Source organism: Poeciliopsis prolifica, unplaced genomic scaffold (assembly GCF_027474105.1).
Source record: "Poeciliopsis prolifica strain line A6 unplaced genomic scaffold, Auburn_PproV2 SCAFFOLD168, whole genome shotgun sequence".
Taxonomy (NCBI): domain Eukaryota; kingdom Metazoa; phylum Chordata; class Actinopteri; order Cyprinodontiformes; family Poeciliidae; genus Poeciliopsis; species Poeciliopsis prolifica.
Genome location: NW_026562543.1, coordinates 183,524 through 204,507, shown reverse-complemented (window position 1 = coordinate 204,507; position 20,984 = coordinate 183,524). Strand labels below are relative to the sequence as shown.

Here is a 20,984-nt window from a genome sequence, read left to right as displayed (position 1 = left end):
CTCTTTAACTTCCTTCTTCTGCTCCAGTTTCTTCTTTAAAGGCTCCAGAGATGTTTTCAGATTCTCTCTGTGATCCTGAGCAGCTTCATCGATGGCTCTGAATCTGTGCTTGATGTGTTTTTCTGAATCTCTGCAGACGAGACAAACTGGCTGCTGATGGTCCAGACAGAAGAGTTTGAGTTTCTCAGAGTGCAGACTGCAGAGACTCTCTGAAGCTTTTTGCTCTCTCTGCTCTAAGAATGATTCACAGAGTCTCTTCAGAGCCGGATTTAAAGTCGGTTCCTCTCTTGAAGATTTCCTCTCCTGCTGGAGCTTAAACCCATCAGACCTGCTGGTTCACTTTCTACTGAGGAGCAGAGCACCAGAAACACACCTGAAGTTCTGTGAATGAAATCCACCAATCCCAGAATGTTTCTGTGAACATTTCCCCTTCAGCTCTGATCTTCATCTTCTTTGTCTCCTCTTCCTCACAGCTGATTGGATCAATCATCGGTCGCCAGGGAACCAAAATAAACGAGATCCGGCAGGTGTCTGGGGCTCAGATCAAGATCGGCAGTCAGATCGACAGCAGCAGCGACCGCCATGTGACCATCACCGGCACGCCGATCGCCATCAACCTGGCTCAGTACTTAATCACCTCATGGTAAGAATCAGCAGGACAGAAACTCTCAGACTGGGAGCCCTGGCCCAAAACCAGTTCAGTTTGAAGACTTCACCAGAACAGAAGCGTTGGGAGGTTTCCTCCAGGCCAAAAGCACTTTGTGACTTTGGCAGTGGAACCGGACCGACGTCTGTTCTGTCATCGCTTCACATGTTCCTTCACATGTTCCTTCACATGTTCCTTCACATGTTCCTTCACAAAATATTGGGGTCCCTGGATTCTCCCTGGGGCCCCTGGATTCTCCCTTGGGCCCCTGGATTCTCCCTTGGCCCCTGGATTCTCCTTGGGCCCCTGGATTCTCCCTTGGGCCCTGGATTCTCCCTTGGGCCCCTGGATTCTCCCTTGGGCCCCTGGATTCTCCCTGGGGGCCGAATCAAGGCTTTTCAACCTTTTGCTGCTTTTCAGGCTTTGAACATAAAGATCTAAAATGTTTCTGATTTGACGAATCAACAACAATCGAGAGGCGGAACGAAATTTATTGGATATTTTAAACTTTTTTAACAAATAAAAAGCTGCAATATATTTTGGCCCCTTGCATTGATACTCTATAGCGCCACCTTTTGCTGTGATTACAGCTGCAAGTCTCTTGGTTTTGTCTGTTCTTCCTTAAACCAGCTGGAGCTCAGTGCGGTTGGATGGAGTCGCTTGTGAACAGCAGCTTCTCCATTGGATTCAGGCCTGGACTTTGACTAGGCCATTGTAACACCTGGATGCGTTTATTTGTGAACCATTTTGCTTTATGTTTGGGATCTTTGTCTTGTTGGGAGGTAAATCTTCCTCCCAGTCTTAGGTCTTTAAGACTCAGCAGAGTGGTTCTGAAAAGCAGGCCCAAACCATGATGCTGCCACCACCATGTTCACAGTGGGAATGTTGTGTTCAGGGCTGCATTGTGTTTATGGAAACATATCTGACCAGAGCTCCTTCCTGCATGTTTGGAACTTTAAAGCAGATTTTTCATGGATCTCTTTGGGAAAGTCCAGGTTTGTGCCGCTGACCTGTGGACAGACTCTCCCTCAGCTGCAGATCCCTGCAGATCCCTGTAGATCCAGAGAGATCCCTGTAGATCCCTGTAGATCCCTGTAGATCCAGAGTGATCCCTGTAGATCCCTGTTGATCCAGAGAGATCCCTGGAGATCCCTGTAGATCCAGAGAGATCCCTGTAGATCTGGAGAGATCCCTGTAGATCCAGAGTGATCCCTGTTGATCCAGATGGATCTCTGTAGATCCAGAGAGATCCCTGTAGATCCAGAGTGATCCCTGTAGATCCCTGTTGATCCAGAGAGATCCTGGAGATCCCTGAAGATCCAGAGTGATCCCTGAAGATCCAGAGAGATCACTGTAGATCCAGAGTGATCCCTGTTGATCCAGAGTGATCCCTGTAGATCCAGAGAGATCCCTGTAGATCCAGAGTGATCCCTGTAGATCCCTGTTGATCCAGAGAGATCCCTGTAGATCCCTGTTGATCCAGAGAGATCCCTGTAGATCCAGAGAGATCCCTGGAGATCCCTGAAGATCCAGAGTGATCCCTGTAGATCCAGAGAGATCCTGGACCTCTTGGCTGCATCTCTGATCTTTCTCCTCCTGGTTCCAGAGGAAAGCTTAGAGAGACTTCCGGGTCTTTGGTTGATGTTTGGGAAATCTTTTCTTTTCCATATTGTCCAGCAGTATCGGACCTGCCTGGTGTTCTGTGGTCTTCATGATGCTCTGAGTGCTTTAAACACAATCTGAGATCCTCCCAGAGCAGATGCATTTATGACACACAGGTGGATTATATTTATCATCATCAGTCATTTAGGACAACGTTGGACCATTCAGAGATTCTCACTGAACTTCTGCAGTGAGTTTGATGCACTGAAAGTAAAGGGACCAAATAATATCACATGCCCCACTTTGCAGTTTTTATTTGTTAAAAACGTTTCAAATATCCAATAAATTTTGTTCCACAATAATAAAAATTTAGATCTTTGTGTTTGAAGCCTGAAAATCAGCAAAAGGTTGAAAAGTTCAAGGAGGCCGAATACTTTAGCAAGGCACCATGTGTTGCATTATTGTACAGATGAACTGAGCTCAACGCCGGGAATCAAAAATCAGACTCAGCTTTCACTAGTCGGCTGTTTCAGGTTCCTTCCTCATGCAGCTACAGCAATAGCAGAAACAGAAATAAGCCGGTTCAAAGGTTTGTCATTAACAACATTTATGTTCCAGTTTGCATCATGCAAATATCTGCTGCATGTCGGAGGGAGAGATGGAGAGAACAAAAGACAGACGTTTGTTCCTGAAGGGGTCAGAAGGTCAAACTGTTTATTATTTATTCCAGTCAGATTGAGTCAGATGAGACGATCTGTCTGAGCTTTCCTTCACCCCACGGTTCGCTCGATGACCTCATGCTGACATCATCAGTCTGATGACGTCCGATTCACACGGAAATATTTCAAAATTGTCAGCGAATTTTCACAAGCTGAGATCATCAGACTTGGAGCTGAAACCCGCAACATTCAGACGGGAAATCCTGCTAAACCTCTCAGGACTGAATGAAACAAAACATGGCCGACAGGAAGGAGCGACGTTTGAGTCCATCAGGGCCGCCGTGCCACTTGTTCAGTTTTCTGCATGTCGGATCCAGTGCCATGTTTTTGTTGCCTCTCTTTCCAATTAGCTTCACCCAAAATTAGCAGCCAAGACTAAACTTACTGACCTTTTTTAGGTCAGAAACTCTTTTAGACGTTTATTAATAATATTTTTCAAGCCATCCAGATAATCAGGACGAAGGAGAAAATTGGGACAAAAATCATTTTGGAAGTCTGAAATGTTGGTTCTTTCCAGGTCGTCCAGTTTCTCTGGACAGACAGTCTGTAGACACCATGTGTTGGTGAGTGGATGGTTGTTGGTCGGTTGCTTGTGACGGACTGTCGGCTGGTCCAGTGACTGATGGACAGGCGGCCACTGGTTAGTGGGGACAGACGGAGGACAGACGGAGGACAGACGGACGTTGGCCCCAACTCTGTCTATGGGTATCGGTTTGGTTCTGTTTGAACTAAAAACCCGACCCAGAGCTCAGTCTGAACCGCCTTGTTTGCTCTTTTCATCGTTCCTCCTTTTCCAGGGTAAGCTGTGAGTTTCTGCAGGGAATTTTCTCGGATCTGCAGCGAAACGTTTCTGCATCATGTGTGACGGAGCTGCCCTGCTAACGTGTCTGTGATGGTTTTGTTTCCTCCTCCCTAAGCCCCCTCCCATCACCCCGACTTATACAGCACACCCCCATCCGTACAGCGAACCCCTACAATAATCTGTTGCAACCTCCAGCAAAACACACCTGTCTTCTGATTTTCTGTTCTGTCAGTTTTTCATTTTTCTCTCCAAAAAAATCCTGTTTGGTTCCGTTTTGGTTCACATTCAGTTTTTACTCGTTTTTTTTAACATGTCTTTTATTTGACCCTCTAACCCTTCTCCATCCGACCCCTCCTCCTGACCCCTGTGCTCCCTCCACCCTCCCTCCTCCAGTTTAGAGACCGCCAAATCCACCGCCCAGTCCTCCTCCATGTCGTCTCCCGTTGACCTGACCATGAGCTTCACCCAGCCCGCCCCCCCCGCCTCCGCCTCGTCTTCCTCCTCCTCCCCCCTGGCAGCGATGGGTGCTGCACTGCCCCACGCTCCGATCCTGGGCGCCCCCTATGCCCTTCCCCTCTCCAGCCTCCTGGGAGTGAAATCCATCCCCTACCTGGCACTGTCCACCCCTCCCGCCTCCGCAGCAGCAGCAGCGGCGGCGGCCGCCATCGGCGCGCCGGTGCTCCCGAGCTCGGTGCAGACGGCGGCCACGGCGGCGGTTCCCGTCCCGGCTCACGCGGCGGCCGCGCTGGCGTCCTACACGGCCAAGATCTCATCGTCCGCCAACGGGATGAAGAAGCCGGAGAGACAGAAGTTTTCTCCGTACTGATGAAGGAGGACGGCCGTCTCTGCGGTGGCTTCTGGGCTGCTCTTCAAACTGCAAGGGCCTCTGAACTCTGTCACTTCCTGTTTCCATCTCTCTCTCTTCCCCTGACTGCTAGCAAAGATCACTGTGGGATTCTTGGAACATGCATGATTTATCTAAAATAATACCGATTCTGTGAAGCCAACAGCGATCAGTGAAGGTGAAGCGAAGCAGATTTAAAACGGTCGTCATAGTTTCAGAGTTAAACCAGCTGAACCTGCTGATCATCTTCACTGATGATCAGAAGGATCCTTTAAATCTGACAATCACCAAGTAGCTGCAGCGGTTACCTCTCAGGGTCCATGAGTGCGTCCCCGCCTCTCCGTGGTTCATCCACCCTGATTCAACGCCCCGCCATGATGAGGAAGAACCGGGTCGACATTCTGCTCTCCACTTTCAGCAAAGTCTGGTTTGAAACCAGGCGCTGACCGTTATTTATTGTGTTGATGCTGTTGTTTAAATGCCAGCTGTTTTCCACGTCAGTCAGAGACGGTAATGTTTCTGGGTAAAGGGTCCATTTCACACAGGATGGACAGGATGGACAGGATGGACACAGCCCTCAATGCAGAGGAGGAAATAATGATCAACAAGATGAAAAACCTCATTTTATTTTCCTTGTTACTGGGAGAAAATCAACAGAAACCATCAGAGGGACTTTTTCCTCCCACATCGGACCAGAACCGAGCAGCGGGAGGTCAGGGTCCTCCAACCGTCCGTCCGTCCGGCTTCTGGACATTCTGTATACGGGTTGTGACAAGAAGAAGGAAAACAACGACACGATTTTAGTTACTGCAGCATCAAGAATCGATTCTGTCAGAGCCATACATCCTTCATTAAACTGATCGTCACGAGATTCAAACTTTACCAAAAGCATAAAGGGTTAATCACAGTATCTCACTGTCACCACAAGGTGGCAGAAGAGAACCAAACTCTCTTCAAACTGCAGGAATAAACGTAGTAAAGAAAGTTTCTGCCTTAAAACAGTTTATCTGCACCACTTTCTGCCAGTTTGAACTTTTCCTCTTACAACGCTTCAGTTTACACAAAAAACCAGTAAAATGTTAGTCTGTCTGTAGTCCAATCATAAAAGAGATGAATTATGTTTCATAAGTCAGCAGCCATGTTGGAGGTTGAGAAGCTTCAGGCGGTTCAGGCTTTGATGGTGAATCCATGTTTTTATCGGTCGGCTCCGCCCACTATCGTTTGGCAGCCATATTGAAATCTGAAACTGGAGGAAGTTGTTTAAGGGGGCTACATAAAATCAATATGAATTATCATCTTTTTAGTTGTTTTATCAGCAGCTGTGGATGCTGATCTGGGGCTCCAACAAGCTGCTGCTTTATTTGCTGTTTTCTGCTGACATGTCAGAATCTGCATCGTTTCATTTTCCAACAATCCCACACAGTGGAGCTTCTCTCTGGTTTCTCCAGCAGCTCAGAGTCCGGAGGCGGCGGCTGCTGCCTGCAGCCTGTAAAAGCCATAAAGACTTTCCAGCTCTCCTTCTGTCTGTGTCACACTGTATACTCCTATATTTATTATTAACCGTTATGAAATATTCCCTCAGAGTTTATATCACTGATCACTAACACTGAGCTGACTTTGTATACGATGTAAATTTACTTCCTGCTTCGTGTGTCGTTGGGTTTTCTTGTAAAGATTTTTTAAGTCCTTTTTCTTTCAATTAATTCAAGTTGATTTAAATTATTTTTTAACTTATTAAGAGAAGTATTACAGCTTTACAGCTTTAGATGAAATTCTGTTTCCAATATGACTGTAAAACTGTGTTTTGTTTTTTAAGTGTGTGAACCAATTAACTTTTTCACTGTAACATTGATAATTGTCTAAGTTTGTGTTTCTACTTGTTTAATCCGACTGGACATCAGAACCGAACCCGACGACGTTCTGAAATCCTTCCTCTGATTCTGGACAGAACTAGAACAAGTAGAACTACGGCAACACAGCGACCCAAAATAATGAACAGCAAGTAGATTGATCAGCAGTTAGGAGGATTATTATGGATAAAAAACAAACAAGAATGAGATTTATGGCATTTAACTTCTCAGAAGCAATTAAAAATGGCTGCTAATGACAACATACATGATTTTAACCTGAAGAGTGAAAATAAAAATTCCTGCTGAGCAAAGGCAGCAGGAGGGAGCGGGATCTGAAAGTACGGAAAGCCAAAATGATCAAAACTTTGATTAAAAAAACATCTTTTCAATAATTTGGTGAATTATTTGAATTCAGATTAAACAGAGACTCAAAACAAGTTTCATCCTGAAGCTGCAGTTTGAGACTTTTACTTTTTAAACTTCCTAATAAAACAGATTCTTCCACAAACAGCAGCCAGATAAACGTCAGTAGAGAGAAACATCAGTGCCAACAAGCTTTTATTAAAAATATAGAAGTAAGCAGGAGCAACAGCTTCAACAAAACTTTCCGTTAGAGGATATTTAATGATCCAAAACATTTTGATTTTATTCTCCTTATTCTAGTTCTGCAGCAGATTCTCTGTCTTTGATTTTTTCTTTAATTTATTCATTTTTCCGGGTGAACTGAGGAACGTTTCTCTGGATCCTCGCTGCTGCTGCATGTCTGCTTGGCCTCACTAACACACACACACACACACACACACACACACACACACACACACACACACACGCCTACACACACACACACGCCTACACACACACACACACGCCTACACACACACACACGCCTACACACACACACGCCTACACACACACACACACCCCAACACACACACACCCAACACACACACACACACACACACACACACGCCTACACACACACACACACACGCCTACACACACACACACCCCTACACACACACACACACACACACACACGCCTACACACACACACACACACACACACACGCCTACACACACACACACGCCCCAACACACACACACACTCACACACACACACGCACACACACACACACGCCTACATACACACACACACACACACTCACACACACCAGGCTGCAGCGTCTGGGGATCAAAGCAATACTGAGCAGCTTCCGGTTGAACTGTTTCATAAACTTTCTGTTTGCATTAATAACTACTGATGATGATGATGATTAACAAGCTCACTTATTTTTATAAAGTCTCATCACTTCTTTCTTCTTCCTCTTCATCGTTTCTGTCGTTCCTCCTCTGTCTGCATGAGTCTGACTTGAATTGATGTCTATGCAAAAACAGTTCTGAGGTCCAGTTCAGGTGGAGGCCGACCGGACCGGATTGGACTGAACCGGACCGGATTGGACTGAACCGGACCGACCCGGACCAGCGGTCCTGGTTCAGACTCACTCACGTGTCCGCCCTGAAGACGACACACATCCTGTCTGCGGGACCGTCAGGTCGCAGTTTTATCTCGATCGTTTCACTTTCATCTGAGTTTCGATGAACCGATTTTGGCCGATATTTTTTTGCCTGCGATGTTAATTTGCTGAGTTGGCAGCAGCGGCGTCCCTGTAATGAACCAATGTTCAGACTGGACCTGGGCGGAGCCTCCCTGCGGCGCGGCGGCTGATCAATCAGATCATCGATCTGTTGGTTCATCCATAGTTTAGATGTTTATCACCTTAACAAATCATTCGTACTAATTATCACCTCCTGAATGATGGAATATCTGACTCAAATCATCTTTGGTCAAAAGTAGCTTTAAATGTCTTTAAAGCTACTTTTGCTATGCAGAAACTATTGATAATCCTCTTAATGTAAATGTTCGATTTTCTTTATGTTTAGCTGAGGTAAAAAACTCCTGCAGCTGAATTTTGAAGCAAATGCTCATAAATAGTTTTTGTTGTTAGAACCATTTTTAAATCTCCATTTAGTGTCTTTTTGCTTCTCCGTATGAACAGCAGGTTCTGATGCCGCTGAGAGCAACCAGCACAAAATCAGATTCAAATCAAACAGCTTCTAAACAGACCGACATATTTTCATCAAGCAAACGTTAGGAACAAATGTTGAAGAAAAAGTAAAAATAAGAACCAAAACATCCTCCATGTTATGAATCCCTCTATTTATGTGACAAAAATCACCAGACCCGACATTTAGCATTTCCTGACCTGCAGTCGGCCCGTGAACCTCTGCTTGGAAGGAACCTGATCCGAAAACGTTTCTGAATGTGGATGTTTGACTGGCGAGACAAACTTCCTGTCGGTCTGCTGCAGACAGGAAGTGGTCCGCTGCAGGGTGACGCATGCAGGAAGTGGATCTCTGCAGGGTGACGCAGACAGGAAGTGGATCTCTGCAGGTGAAGGTGCAGCGCCGCGCGCTCAGCAGCATCTGAGGACAGTTATGAATATTATTGCACTTGAACATGAAAAGTCCATTATGACCAGAGGTTCTGTGAGTCCCGTGTCTGGGTCGGCCTGACGGGTCGGTGGTTCTGTTTTCTTCCATCCATGCCATGATCCAATAAACGAGCACTGAAAGAACCGGTTCCCTCGTCTCTGTTTGTTCTGCTCTGACCGGCCAGGACCAGAAACCCTGTCACCATGTTAACGCTACCGGACCCAGTTTCTGCTGTAATCCTCAGTTACAGCCACATTATGCAACTTTTAATACTTTTTTTTACACATTTGTTGAAACTGTCAGCATGTTATGAAAGTATAATAACCAATCAAAGCCAGGAGGGACTTAGTGCTGTTAATCTATCTGCCATTACCACATTTAGCAGCGACTACATGAAGTGATTGACAGCAGTATGTCCCTCCTCCTGGCTCTAACTGATTGTTGTTCAGGCTACAATAGCAACCCAAAGGGACCGATGTTTCCACAGATTGTCTGTCTTAATCCATAACATGCATATGAATATTTTAGATCAAGAAATGAGAAATTAGAACAATTTGATCTTTATCTAAGGAGCATTTTGGCATTTATTGCTGTATAAAATGTAATGAATTCACAGGATTGAAGAACAGAAACATTAAAAACATCTTAGTGTTTATATTCTTTTATTTTCATTCAGTTCCAATCATAATGGTTTGAAACCAGGACATCCTGGGCTCTGGGCGCCTCGGCGACCAACTGACACACAACACCTAAGTTCTTCTCTCCTGCGAAAGTCGATAAAGTCTTAGAATCAAACAGAAATGAACGGATTCAGTTCAAACCACGTCAACAGAGCTGTGCATTTCATTTACCTTCAGGAAAAGGTTTAATAATTTTGGGGTTTTAATAAAATCTGCTGTATAAATTAAACTTCGGCTGCTTCTGTTACTGATGATCACTCAGAACTCTGCTGCCCTCTTGTGGTTAAACATGCCAAGTTCTCATGTTTCTCTCAACTGCATCAACTCTAAAACCTTCACAAATTACACACAAAATCCCATTTATCACCCGTTTGAGCAATCTGAGCTCTGCAGCACCAGAACCTCTGATCAGGTCCAAACTAAAACTTTTCAGGCTCTAATTTTATTCTTTATGAAAACAAAGGACAGTCCTGGAAGGACAGAAATTTTTCAGGCACTGAAACAGGAATTGGTTACTGTTGATTTAAAATCTTAATTGTGTTAACATGATGGCACAGGTGGTGCTGGATTGGTTTCCTCATGAGTCCAAATGTTCTCAGTTTCAGCTGCATTTTAACCTGAGAAACCAGAAAATCACTGATATTTTCAGGTTTTCTTCAAAATATTTCTTTAGTAAATAATTATAAAACATGAGTGAATTAGCAGAAACATCTTCTAGTGATTTTCTTACTTCATTTTGTAATGAATTCACAGGATTGATTGACAGAAGTTCAGTTCTGGCTAAAAACTGAGGCGAGCTAAATTTAAATGAGTTCTTTTCTTGTCATAAAAACATTTGTTACTCAAACTCGTCTGTAGGTAACTTTTGGGTTCATAATTTTCTCACTGAACTCACCAAAGTAAACCTGACACGTCACACCTGTTTTAGAAATCTGGGTGTTTAAAGGAACAATTATGTTGAAATGTTCAATTTGACCTTAGATTAATTCTCCTTTGGCCAAAAATATCTATGAACCAACACACTCCACTCTCATCTTGTGCTGCATTGAGTATCAATAGTTCTTTTAAAATATTTTTTTAAATGTTGACAAAAATCAAAACCAACAACCACAAAAAGTGTTAGTTTGTCTCATGATGTAATTGTGCCTTAAGTGCCTAAACTGACCCCTGACCTTGCAAATATATGGCAAACACATGAATCACAAAAACAAGTCTTTTAGAATGGACCACAACATCCAGAATGCAATTTTCTGTTTTTTTTTTTCATGAAATCTTGGAAATATTCATAAAGATGGTCAATGTAAAAACATTGTTTTAAAAAAATAAACCCAATGTGTGTGCAGCAGCTGCAAACCCCTTTGAGCTCACAGGCCGTCAAACCTGCAGCTGCAAAACCAGGCTTCATGTCGGCTCAGTAAATGAACATCAGCTTAACACAAACACTTCAATTCTTACTAGGAAAATGGATTTTAGAAACACCTTTGCAGTCTTTCAAGTAGTTCACATCAAGATGTCTTAATATTCACATGTGAACAGTTTCTGCTCCTGTGTGAATCTTCATGTGACTTTTTAAATTTGACTTGCTGTTAAATTTTTTCCCACAAACGTCACAACTGAATGGTTTGTCTCCTGTGTGAATTCTCATGTGAATTTTTAAATAGGATTTTTGACTAAATGTTTTCCCACAAAAATCACAACCAAAAGGTTTTTCTCCAGTGTGGATTCTCATGTGAATGTTCAAACAGGGTTTTCGTCTAAATCTTTGTCCACAAAGCTCACAAGCAAATGGTTTTTCTCCTGTGTGGATTTTCATGTGATTATTGGAATCTGATTTATCATTAAATCCCTTTCCACAAATATCACAACTAAATGGTTTCTCTCCTGTGTGGACCCTCATGTGACTCTTGAAATGCCATTTATCTCTAAAGTTTTTTCCACAGACATCACAACCAAATGGTTTTTCTCCTGTGTGGATTCCCATGTGCTTTTTTAAATGTGCTCTTTCGTTGCATTTTTGTCCACAAACATCACATCTGAAAGGTTGTTCTCCAGTGTGGATTCTCATGTGACTCTCTAAACCTGACTTGCGACTAAATTTTTTTCCACATGTTTGACAACAAAATGTGTTTTCACCTGTATGGATTCTCCTGTGGATGTTCACAGCTGACTTGTGGCTAAATCTTTTCCCACAAAGATCACAGTTAAAAGGTTTGTCTCCTGTGTGGATTCTCATGTGACTGTCTAAAATACACTTACGACTAAATCGCTGTCCACAAACATGACAACCAAATGGTTTGTCTCCTGTATGGTTTCCCATGTGAATATTTAGCACTGATTTATCACCAAATCGTTGCCCACAGACCTCACAGCAATATGGTTTCTCTCCAGTGTGGATTCTCATGTGCCTTTTTAGATGTGAGCTTTGGTTAAATCTTTGTTCACAAACATCACAGCTAAAAGGTTTGTCTCCAGTGTGAATCCTCATGTGAGTGTTTAGAACCGATTTCTCACCAAATGTTTGTCCACAGAAATCACAACTGAATGGTTTCTCTCCTGTGTGGATTCTCATGTGACAGTCTAAACTGGACTTCCAACTAAAGGTCTGTCCACAGAGATGACACCAAAATGGTTTCTCTCCTGTGTGGAATCTCATGTGCCTGTTCAAGTTGGATTTTTGTATAAATCTTTGCCCACAAAGTTCACAACTAAATGGTTTCTCCCCTGTATGGATTCTCACATGTATTTTAAGAAGATTTTCCCTCAGAAAGCTCTTGCCACATTCATTACAGATAAAACATTTCAGATCCATTTGGGAATCCCTTAATTTCAAATTCTTCTTCATTGTATATTTTCTGTTAACCAAACACCTAAAAGAAAAACCTTCCAGCTGAGAATCAGAACCGTTCAAATTTCCCACATTATCCTACTGACATCCGTATCTGAAGAACTTTCATCTGCACTACAATCCAGCTTCCTACAGTCCTCTCCCTCACTTTCTAACTTCCTTAGGCCAACTGAATAGCTGACTGGAATATCTGCGTTCCCCGTTTGCTGTGAGGAAACAGGATTCGCTTCCTCGTCTTCCTCAGGCTTCCTGATGACTGTGGTTACTGGAAACCAGCTGGCATCAGTCTCCTCCTTCATACTGGACCAGTGATCCTCCTGGTCCTCCTTGATCTGGAGTGACTCTGGATCCGGCAGGTCCACACCAGGACTCCGTCCTTCAGGAAGCTCTTCCTTAACCAGCAGCACCTGCTGAAAGTCTGCAGGTAACAGTGGAAGATCATAATCTGGTATACAGAAAATGCATAAATAAAATTATGGCTCTATGATCATAAAATGTTTTCTGAAATATAAAGTTTTTTTTCTGCAGAGTCACATTAGTTTTCTTGTTGAGACAAAGTTATTTTTGAAGGAATAAGGTTAAAACGGCTCTTTGGTTGGTAAAGATGTCTGACCTCTGGAGAAAGCAATAATAAAAAAATAACAATCTTCCAATCCAGCTGTAATCAGCAGTCAGGATCAAACGGCATCCAAGCGGTCAAACAGGCATTTAGGAACATGAAGGAACATCTGCAGCTTCCTAACAGTTGCACCAATTACTAAATTAAGTCATACTATTTAATGAGCTATCAACAGCTGCAGCCATATTGTTGCATGATCAGCTTTAAAATATGTCATTTTTGTCTCTTAATGTGTTAAGTTGCTCCTCTGTCTTTGACAATTCAAAGTGGTGCTGCCATGTTGTTCTTAGCAAACAAAGAGGGAACCTTGATTTGTATGACAGAGTAAAGGGGTTGGTGCAGAACGACACAAGTCCCCACATAAATAGGATGGAGCAACAAAGAAGCAAATAACCTTTTGTTAAAGATACACACACACACACTGATAAACACTAACACACTGATACACACACCTACACTGAGACACACACACACTGATACACACACACACTGATAAACACACTAACACTGATACACACACCTACACTGATACACACACACACTGATACACACACACACTGATAAACACACTACACTGATACACACCTACACTGAGACACACACACTGATACACACACACACTGATAAACACACTAACACTGATACACACACCTACACTGAGACACACACACACTGATACACACACACAGATAAACACACTACACTGATACACACACACACTGATAAACACACTAACACACTGATACACACACTACACTGAGACACACACACACTGATAAACACACACTGATAAACACACTAACACTGAGACACACACACACTGATCCACACACACACTGATATACACTCCTACACTGAGACACACACACTGATACACACACTGATCCACACACACTGATATACACACACACTGATATACACACACTGATATACACACACTGATATACACACACACTGATATACTACTGATACGGTACATTTAGCTCCTGATCTGCAGACAGGGTTGATTTAAAGCAGAACTGTTTCATTGATCTGGATCATTTATCGGGGCTCCAACACTTTACAACACGTGGCTTCAAGCAGCTAAGCTAAAGATGCTAGCTAGCTAGCTAGGCTACAAACACTGGTTGAGTTTATCTTCATAATGAACTAAATGAATCCTAAATAAAACCTTAAATTAAGCTGCATATATTTGAGGCGAGACTTTAAACAGACCGAGTTTCTGCAGCTCTCAGCCTCCATTTCGGGATTCTGTTTAAATTCACGTCTCTTCCTGTTGGGCTTCCGCTCGGAAGTCACACATTTTCCATCTTCCTGTGATGTTTTCTCTCCCAGCTCCGGTTCGAAACCTAAAACCCCCTAAAACACGACCCACGGCGCTCCCACGGCCGCTGTGGGGGATGCAATCTGTCCATTAGACAGCTTCTTCTTCTTCTTCTGTTGCTTCATACCGTTTATACGGAGCGTTACCGCCACCTACTGGACCGCGGTGAGCATGACTGGAAACATTTCACTCCACAAACCTGTTTCTCTGAGCCAAATTCAGTTCAGTACAAATATCTTAATATAGTCATCCATGTATTGTTAGTAGCAGCCATTTATTCTGAGATTCTTATACTTTAACAAGATTTTGGAAAGAATGTAATAACTATAATTCGTAATGTTGATTCTGGATTTTCATTGAAATACTTTATTTTTTTTATAGAAAGAATACAAACACTGACAATCACTGGCATTAACCTAATTATTATATTCAGCTACACCCTGCCGTACTTTATTACACTGTGTTGTGTTCCTCACTTTATTTGTATTTGTAGGTTTTCTTAATAAAAAAAAAGTTTGTCTTACCTAATAAAAAATAGCTGACTTTTTCACAGCTAACCATTTAAAGTAATGGTTAAATTCATTCTTTCCTGTTATTCACTGTTAAAAAGCAGAGGAAGGTTTAGTTACAGTTATTTCAGTGACATTTTAGTAAAAAACAGCAACTTAAATAAATGCTGGTCTATTTTACCATGTCTATCTAGTTCATGTAATAGTGAATAAACATTTGAAAAAGTATTTAAGTCACACACTTTCACTGCTGATGTTAAAATGAGATCTCTAATGTGTAGACCAGTTTCACTGTTTTTAAACTGTAGATATTTTTACTAGAAGTACTTTGCATCATTTTTACACATAATTATTTTAAGTATTGAGTTTAAAGTTTTGTGAAATAGAAAAACTTTTTTCCTCACCAGCAGTCGAACTAAGTAAATCACATTAAAGGTCTAGTTTCATCACAACCACAACTAGACACTGTTTACCATATTCACCAGTTATATCTAATAAATAATGTAATCTGGAAAATTTGTTAGTCATTTAAAATACCTGAATATGGACACAATGCCATAATTTTCACAAAGTAAATCAGGTGTCATGATCAGTCAAACATTTCCTGGCTGCTCTGCTGGGCTCCGTTTACAGAACCGACCCAAACCCATCTGTCAACGAGTCAGCAGGGAAAGTTTAATCCCAAGTTGGTGCAAACAAACTTACATGAAATGTTTGTATGTACCACAAAAGAAGAAGACATGGCTGAAAAAATAATAAACTACAAATATCCATAGTATTGATTGATTCCCGGCAGACCAACGTGTCACTAGAACGTGTCATAATAATAGTGACAGACTAATGGCGTCCTGGCGTTGGGTGTATGGACACCACAGCTTCAAATATCTGAGGAAACTTTGAGAACATCAGAGCTGCAGTTTGATCACTCAGATCTCCATTGGTAAAATCTTTGCTTTACCCACCATGATGAAGAGGAAACATCCCGTCAGTGAAGGTGTGTGTGTGTTAGTATTCAGAATGACAGCTTTCCACCATCAGTCCAGATTCACTCTGGACTGATCGATCGATCGGAGGAGCAGGTGGAACATGTTTACCTCTACAGACCTGAATAACCCACCATCCAGACTTGATGAATGTCTTCCTCTGGACAGACTCGTCCAGTATTAAACCTCTCTGGAGTTTCAGGAAGCTGCCGTTTCTCTCCTAGACTCACACTGGTCAGATTACACAGACCACACATCTGTTGGTGACTGATCAGAAATAAAGATTTATTGGTCAAAATTGTGCACACAAATCAATGCACATTTTCATAAACATAAAAAATAAGAGTAATACGTTTATATACACTTTTTCTACGGAGGAAAAACTCATGGTTGGTTGAAAGCAAACATTCATGAGTCACTATATTTTAAGTTGGCAGTCTGGCATGAACTGTTTGTAGCTCCACCTTGACAGTGAAAATGTAAACAGCTTGTGTCCAGGATGTGTGGGTCTGCAGAGATATTGGCTGCCCTCTTCCTGAACCTAACGCTGTAGAAGTCCTGTTTGGAGGGAAGGTCAGCCCTGAAGATCCTCTCTGCAGAAAACTACCAGCTGATCATTCAGATCATCTCCAGTTTCCTGTTTAAAACAGTTTAAATCTGACCAATAAGGTTTCATTTGCAGTTTCAGTTCTTCATGCTGAGGACATCAGAGCTGATGTTTGCCCACTGAGATCTTCATCGGTAGAATTTTGAGAGAATCCTCAGTGTTGAAGAAAGGAAACATTTTGTCAGTGTGTGTGTGTGTGTGTGTGTGTGTGTGTGTGTGTGTGTGTGTGTGTGTGTGTGTGTGTGTGTGTGTGTGTGTTTGTCCGTCCGTCCAGATCAGAGAAGGACAGTTTCCTCCATCTCAGTCCAGATTCACTCTGATCCTCTGGACTGAGATGAATATGACAGGAGGTGGTGGAGACCATGCTGAGTATTTACCTTTACAAAACTGCATAAACAACTATCCAGAATCTACCTTTCCCTTCCACTGGACAGACTCTGCTAACACACCAAGAGACCGATGTGAACTGTCTCCAACATCAACATCCCAGCTGGGAGTTAAAACCCTCAGAGCTCAGAACAGAACACGAGTAATCAAACCTCTCTGGATCATCAGGAAGCTGCTGTTCCTCACTAACACCAGTCAGATCTTCAGACAGCAGGAGCTTTGGATTTGCCGTGTTTGGATCTGAACCAGAGAAGTGTAGCTCACCAGGGTCTCCATGTTGCTCCAGATGTTGAAGGCCAGGTTGCCCAGATGTTTGTCCAGTGCCAGATTACCATTTGCTCTGTATTTCTCCATGTCAGCTCAGTCCGGTACAGGCAGGTTGTTCATCACAGCAATGAGAGGATGGCTCAGAATTTCCTCAAAATCTTCTCAGATACAACAGAAACTCTCATTTCTGCTGTTGGTCCATAGAGCAGGGTTACTGTTAGGGTCAGCCAACTCGTACTTGGCTGAGTTCCTAGCCAAGTACGAACCATGAAGGTCTCCAGAGATCTGTCCATACAGAGTTCAAGAACCAGAACAGAGTGAGGCATCTTTTAGTTTCTATGCTCCTCAGATCTGAACCAAACTGCAGAAAACCTGCGATGCTTATATTCTTAGGCATCTGATATATTGAACTGTATGTTTCATCAAACCTTGATGAATGTATTTTAGATGTTTACCCTTGGAGTTCTTGCGAAGCATTTTGAAATGTTTTCTGAGCGACGGTATGATAAACTGACCCTGCTGAGTCAGTGCCAGTCCAAGCTTCACATCATCCACTTCATGTCATATTCAGTTTCTGGCTTATGAAGCAGATCTGAAGCTGAGCTGAAAACAACCAGATGTTCAGTAGAAACTCCAGTTTCCTGTCTAAAACCACAGAGTTTAAATCTGATCAAGAAGGTTTAACTTGGACAGAGCTGCTGTTTTCTCACTGAGATCTCCATGGATAGGATTTTGATCTTGGCAGAGACGAAACAAGGAAACATCCGGTCAGTGAAGGTGTGTGTGAAGGTGTGTATGTGTGTGTTAGTATCCAGATCAGAGAAGGACAGCTTCCCTCCATCATAGTCCAGATTCACTCTGACCCTCTGGAGTTTCTTGTGGACTGGGAGACCTGAGAGACAATCTTCTGTAAACCGTGCTGAATATATACCTGCATAGAACTGAATAACCCAAAATCCAGACTGTATCTTCCCCTTCCTCTGGGCAGACTCTACTAACACACCCAGCAACCAATACTGACTGTCTCCAACATCAACATCCCAGCTGTGGTTCCCTGAGTTAAAGCCCTGAGAGCTGAGGACAGACCACTCTGGTCCAAATCTCTCTGGATTATCAGGAAGCTGCTGTTTCTCTCCAAACGTCCCTCTGGTCAAATCGTCAGACAGATGGAGTCTTGGCCCAGCCGTGTTTGGGTCCAGAACCAGAGGAGTGCAGGACACCATGTCCTTCATGTTGCTCCAGATGTTGAAGGCCAGGTTGCCCAGATGTTTGGCCTGGTCTATCAGAGCTCCTGAGGGCAGCTGTGGATCCTCCAGCAGGGGGCAGCGCTGGACTCTTTCCACTGCAGCCTTGTAGTTGTGCAGGAATGAGACGTCTTCAGCTCTCAGCTCCTCCTCTGTGGCTCTGACTGTGTCTGAAAGAGCTGCTATCTCTCTGCTCAGAGCCTCCATCTTCTCCTCCATCATCCCTCTCTTCTGCTCCTCTTCCTCCCTCAGTGCAGCCAGCCTGGCCTCCTCTTCCTCTGCTAGAAACTGATGAAGCTTCTTAAACTGCTCAACAATCTGCCTCTCTGTGTGTCGGGCCTGGACCTTCATGTGTTCTGCTGTCTGATCAAACTCCTCTTTAACTTCCTTCTTCTGCTCCAGTTTCTTCTTTAAAGGTTTCAGAGTTTCCTGAAGTTTCTTCTTGTGTTGCTGAGCAGCTTCATCAATGGGTCTGAATCTGTGCTTGATGTGTTTTTCTGAATCTCTGCAGATGAGACAAACTGGCTGCTGATGGTCCAGACAGAAGAGTTTGAGTTTCTCAGAGTGCAGACTGCAGAGCCTCTCTGAAGCTTTTTGCTCTCTCTGCTCTAAGAATGATTCACAGAGTCTCTTCAGAGCCAAACTAACTGGAGGATCTTTTCTGTCAGATCTTTTCCTACAAACAGGACATGAAAGTCCAGGTCTTGCTCTCCAGGACTTCTTCAGACACTCCTTACAGAAGCTGTGGCTGCATGACAGAACAACAGGATCCTTAAAGACATCCTGACAGACCGGACAGCAGAGATCCTCCTCTGGTCTGGAAGCCATTTTGTCTCTGAGTGAAGCTGAAACAGCAGCAGAGAAAATGTTTAAGGAGGAAGCTTGATTTCTTTCTGCAAAAAATTCAGCATATTATAGAAAATGTGTCTTTGTTTACTCTGTAAAGGTGGTTATCTCTCAGAACAACTAAGGGTTTTAAGAAAATTACTAACTTAATTAATTATTCATTGATCAATAAGATCTTTAGATACACTAATTAATCACTTGCATTCCTAAAGTACAGACAACCTAAATTTCATTTGGACTAACAGCTGCATTTTATGAGAAGAATTTATGTAGTTAAATTTTGATAGGAGGAATCAAATATGACTGATTCTGATCCAGTGACTCAAGTGGTTGCAAAATTTCATTAAAACAAAATATGGAAATCTTTGGCATAATTTTCCTAGTAAGATTTTTTTTAATTGAGTTGTAAAATAAAACATTTATTCTTACGCAATATTTTTCACCACATTCAGTCCCAATCTGGCACAACAGATGGATATTGATAAAACAAAATATTTATTTTACAAATATTTGTATGAGAAATCTATTTATGGGTGCAAATCTAATCTTTGACACAGCAAAATATGGTCTTCCAACCAGGGATGAACAGTCAAACTATAGTCATTCTTGGTCAGTTTTTTATAAAATGTCCTTTTTGAAAATAATACTAAAAATCACCCACATTTTAAAGTGACCAAATTGTATTAGCAGGAAGTGCATGAATGTTGTAATAACACAAAAAAACCCATCATATCAAAATGCTAACAGTTAATTTAACAGTGTAATCATTCCTGCTTCTTTTCTACTTTGTTTGCAGAGTATTTTCAGACACAACTATTTTTATTTATACTTTTTTCATGTCAAAATGCTCTTTTTGTTCTGATCTGGGGTTTGTCATACAGGTTTCAAAATATAGATTTAAAGAAATTTAAATATTTTAGCCAGATTGTTGAACAATAAAATCTGCTCACAAAAACGACAGTTTTGCCCACAAAACTGTTGTTTTGTGAGCAAAACCAAATGAAGATGAATAACTGAAACGCTGCTGTTAGCAAAAGGCCAGTTTAGCTTCGCTGTTTTCTCGAGTTCAAACAGGAAACAAACTCCAGAGAAATGCAGCAGAACGAGCCGGAAACAGAAACGATCCCTTATATCCAAACCAAACAAGAAGCTGAAACAGAACCAGAAGCTACAAACCTTCAGAAAGAAACACTCCGTCCGCGGATCGTTTGCCGTCTAACAACTTCTTCTTCTCCCGCTGCTTCTTCTTCTTCTCTCCTGCTGCTTCTTCTTCTGGGTTTCAATGGCGGATGCCAAACCATGTGAAGATGCATTTACCGCCACCTACCGACATAAACAAACACTTTGTCTTGCCTTGTTGCTGAAAATGTGCCTTTAACTGTTGGCTATTCAACCCCAATATGACCTAAAACCCCGAATATGACGCGGTATGAGTTCTGAAAATAAATAATTATCCATGAAGGAGAAAATTGAAATTCAAGTTAACATTTTCATTAGAAAAAAAATGTAATTTAGTCTTAAGAAAATCACAATTTTCCAAGATTCAAGGCAAAAGGATTCAAGAGCATTAATTAATAGTAATTCAATAACGAATATATCATATTAAAACAAAGTTATTCCCTGATATTGTGATGTCAGTCATTTTTAAGGGAAAACTCCAGACATTAGTTGGAAAATATTTTCTCCACAATCCTGACAAGTTTTTTTCTTTCAGTAA

General features: G+C 42.3%; 3 protein-coding genes across 5 annotated transcripts in view; 1 reads left to right on the top strand and 2 right to left on the bottom strand.

The window, feature by feature from the left end:
• Positions 1-12,726, top strand: part of LOC129356364 (poly(rC)-binding protein 4-like) — an 88,985-nt gene extending 76,259 nt beyond the window's left edge. For 2 of the 3 annotated variants that reach the window (XM_055025958.1, XM_055025957.1), the window contains 2 exons: positions 474-643; positions 4,163-4,675. In XM_055025958.1, the coding sequence (XP_054881933.1) occupies positions 474-643; positions 4,163-4,595 (603 nt within the window). In that variant the 3' untranslated portion in view covers positions 4,596-4,675. Of the gene's footprint in view, positions 1-473; positions 644-4,162; positions 4,676-12,645 lie in introns of those variants that run through there. The other variant, XM_055025959.1, reaches the window with a different exon arrangement.
• LOC129356365 (gastrula zinc finger protein XlCGF57.1-like) lies at positions 9,602-12,545 on the bottom strand. The gene has a single exon (XM_055025961.1). It carries the CDS (start codon positions 12,476-12,478, stop codon positions 11,159-11,161), a length of 1,320 nt encoding a protein of 439 aa, XP_054881936.1. The 5' UTR covers positions 12,479-12,545; the 3' UTR covers positions 9,602-11,158.
• A 2,824-nt stretch (positions 12,727-15,550) lies between the features above and the next one.
• Positions 15,551-20,494, bottom strand: LOC129356371 (nuclear factor 7, brain-like). Its single transcript, XM_055025968.1, has 2 exons — positions 20,444-20,494; positions 15,551-19,266 (listed from the first exon to the last, which is right to left on the bottom strand). The coding sequence occupies exon 2, from the start codon at positions 19,247-19,249 to the stop codon at positions 17,858-17,860; it is 1,392 nt and encodes a 463-aa protein (XP_054881943.1). The 5' UTR covers positions 19,250-19,266; positions 20,444-20,494; the 3' UTR covers positions 15,551-17,857.
• Positions 20,495-20,984: the final 490 nt, after the last annotated feature.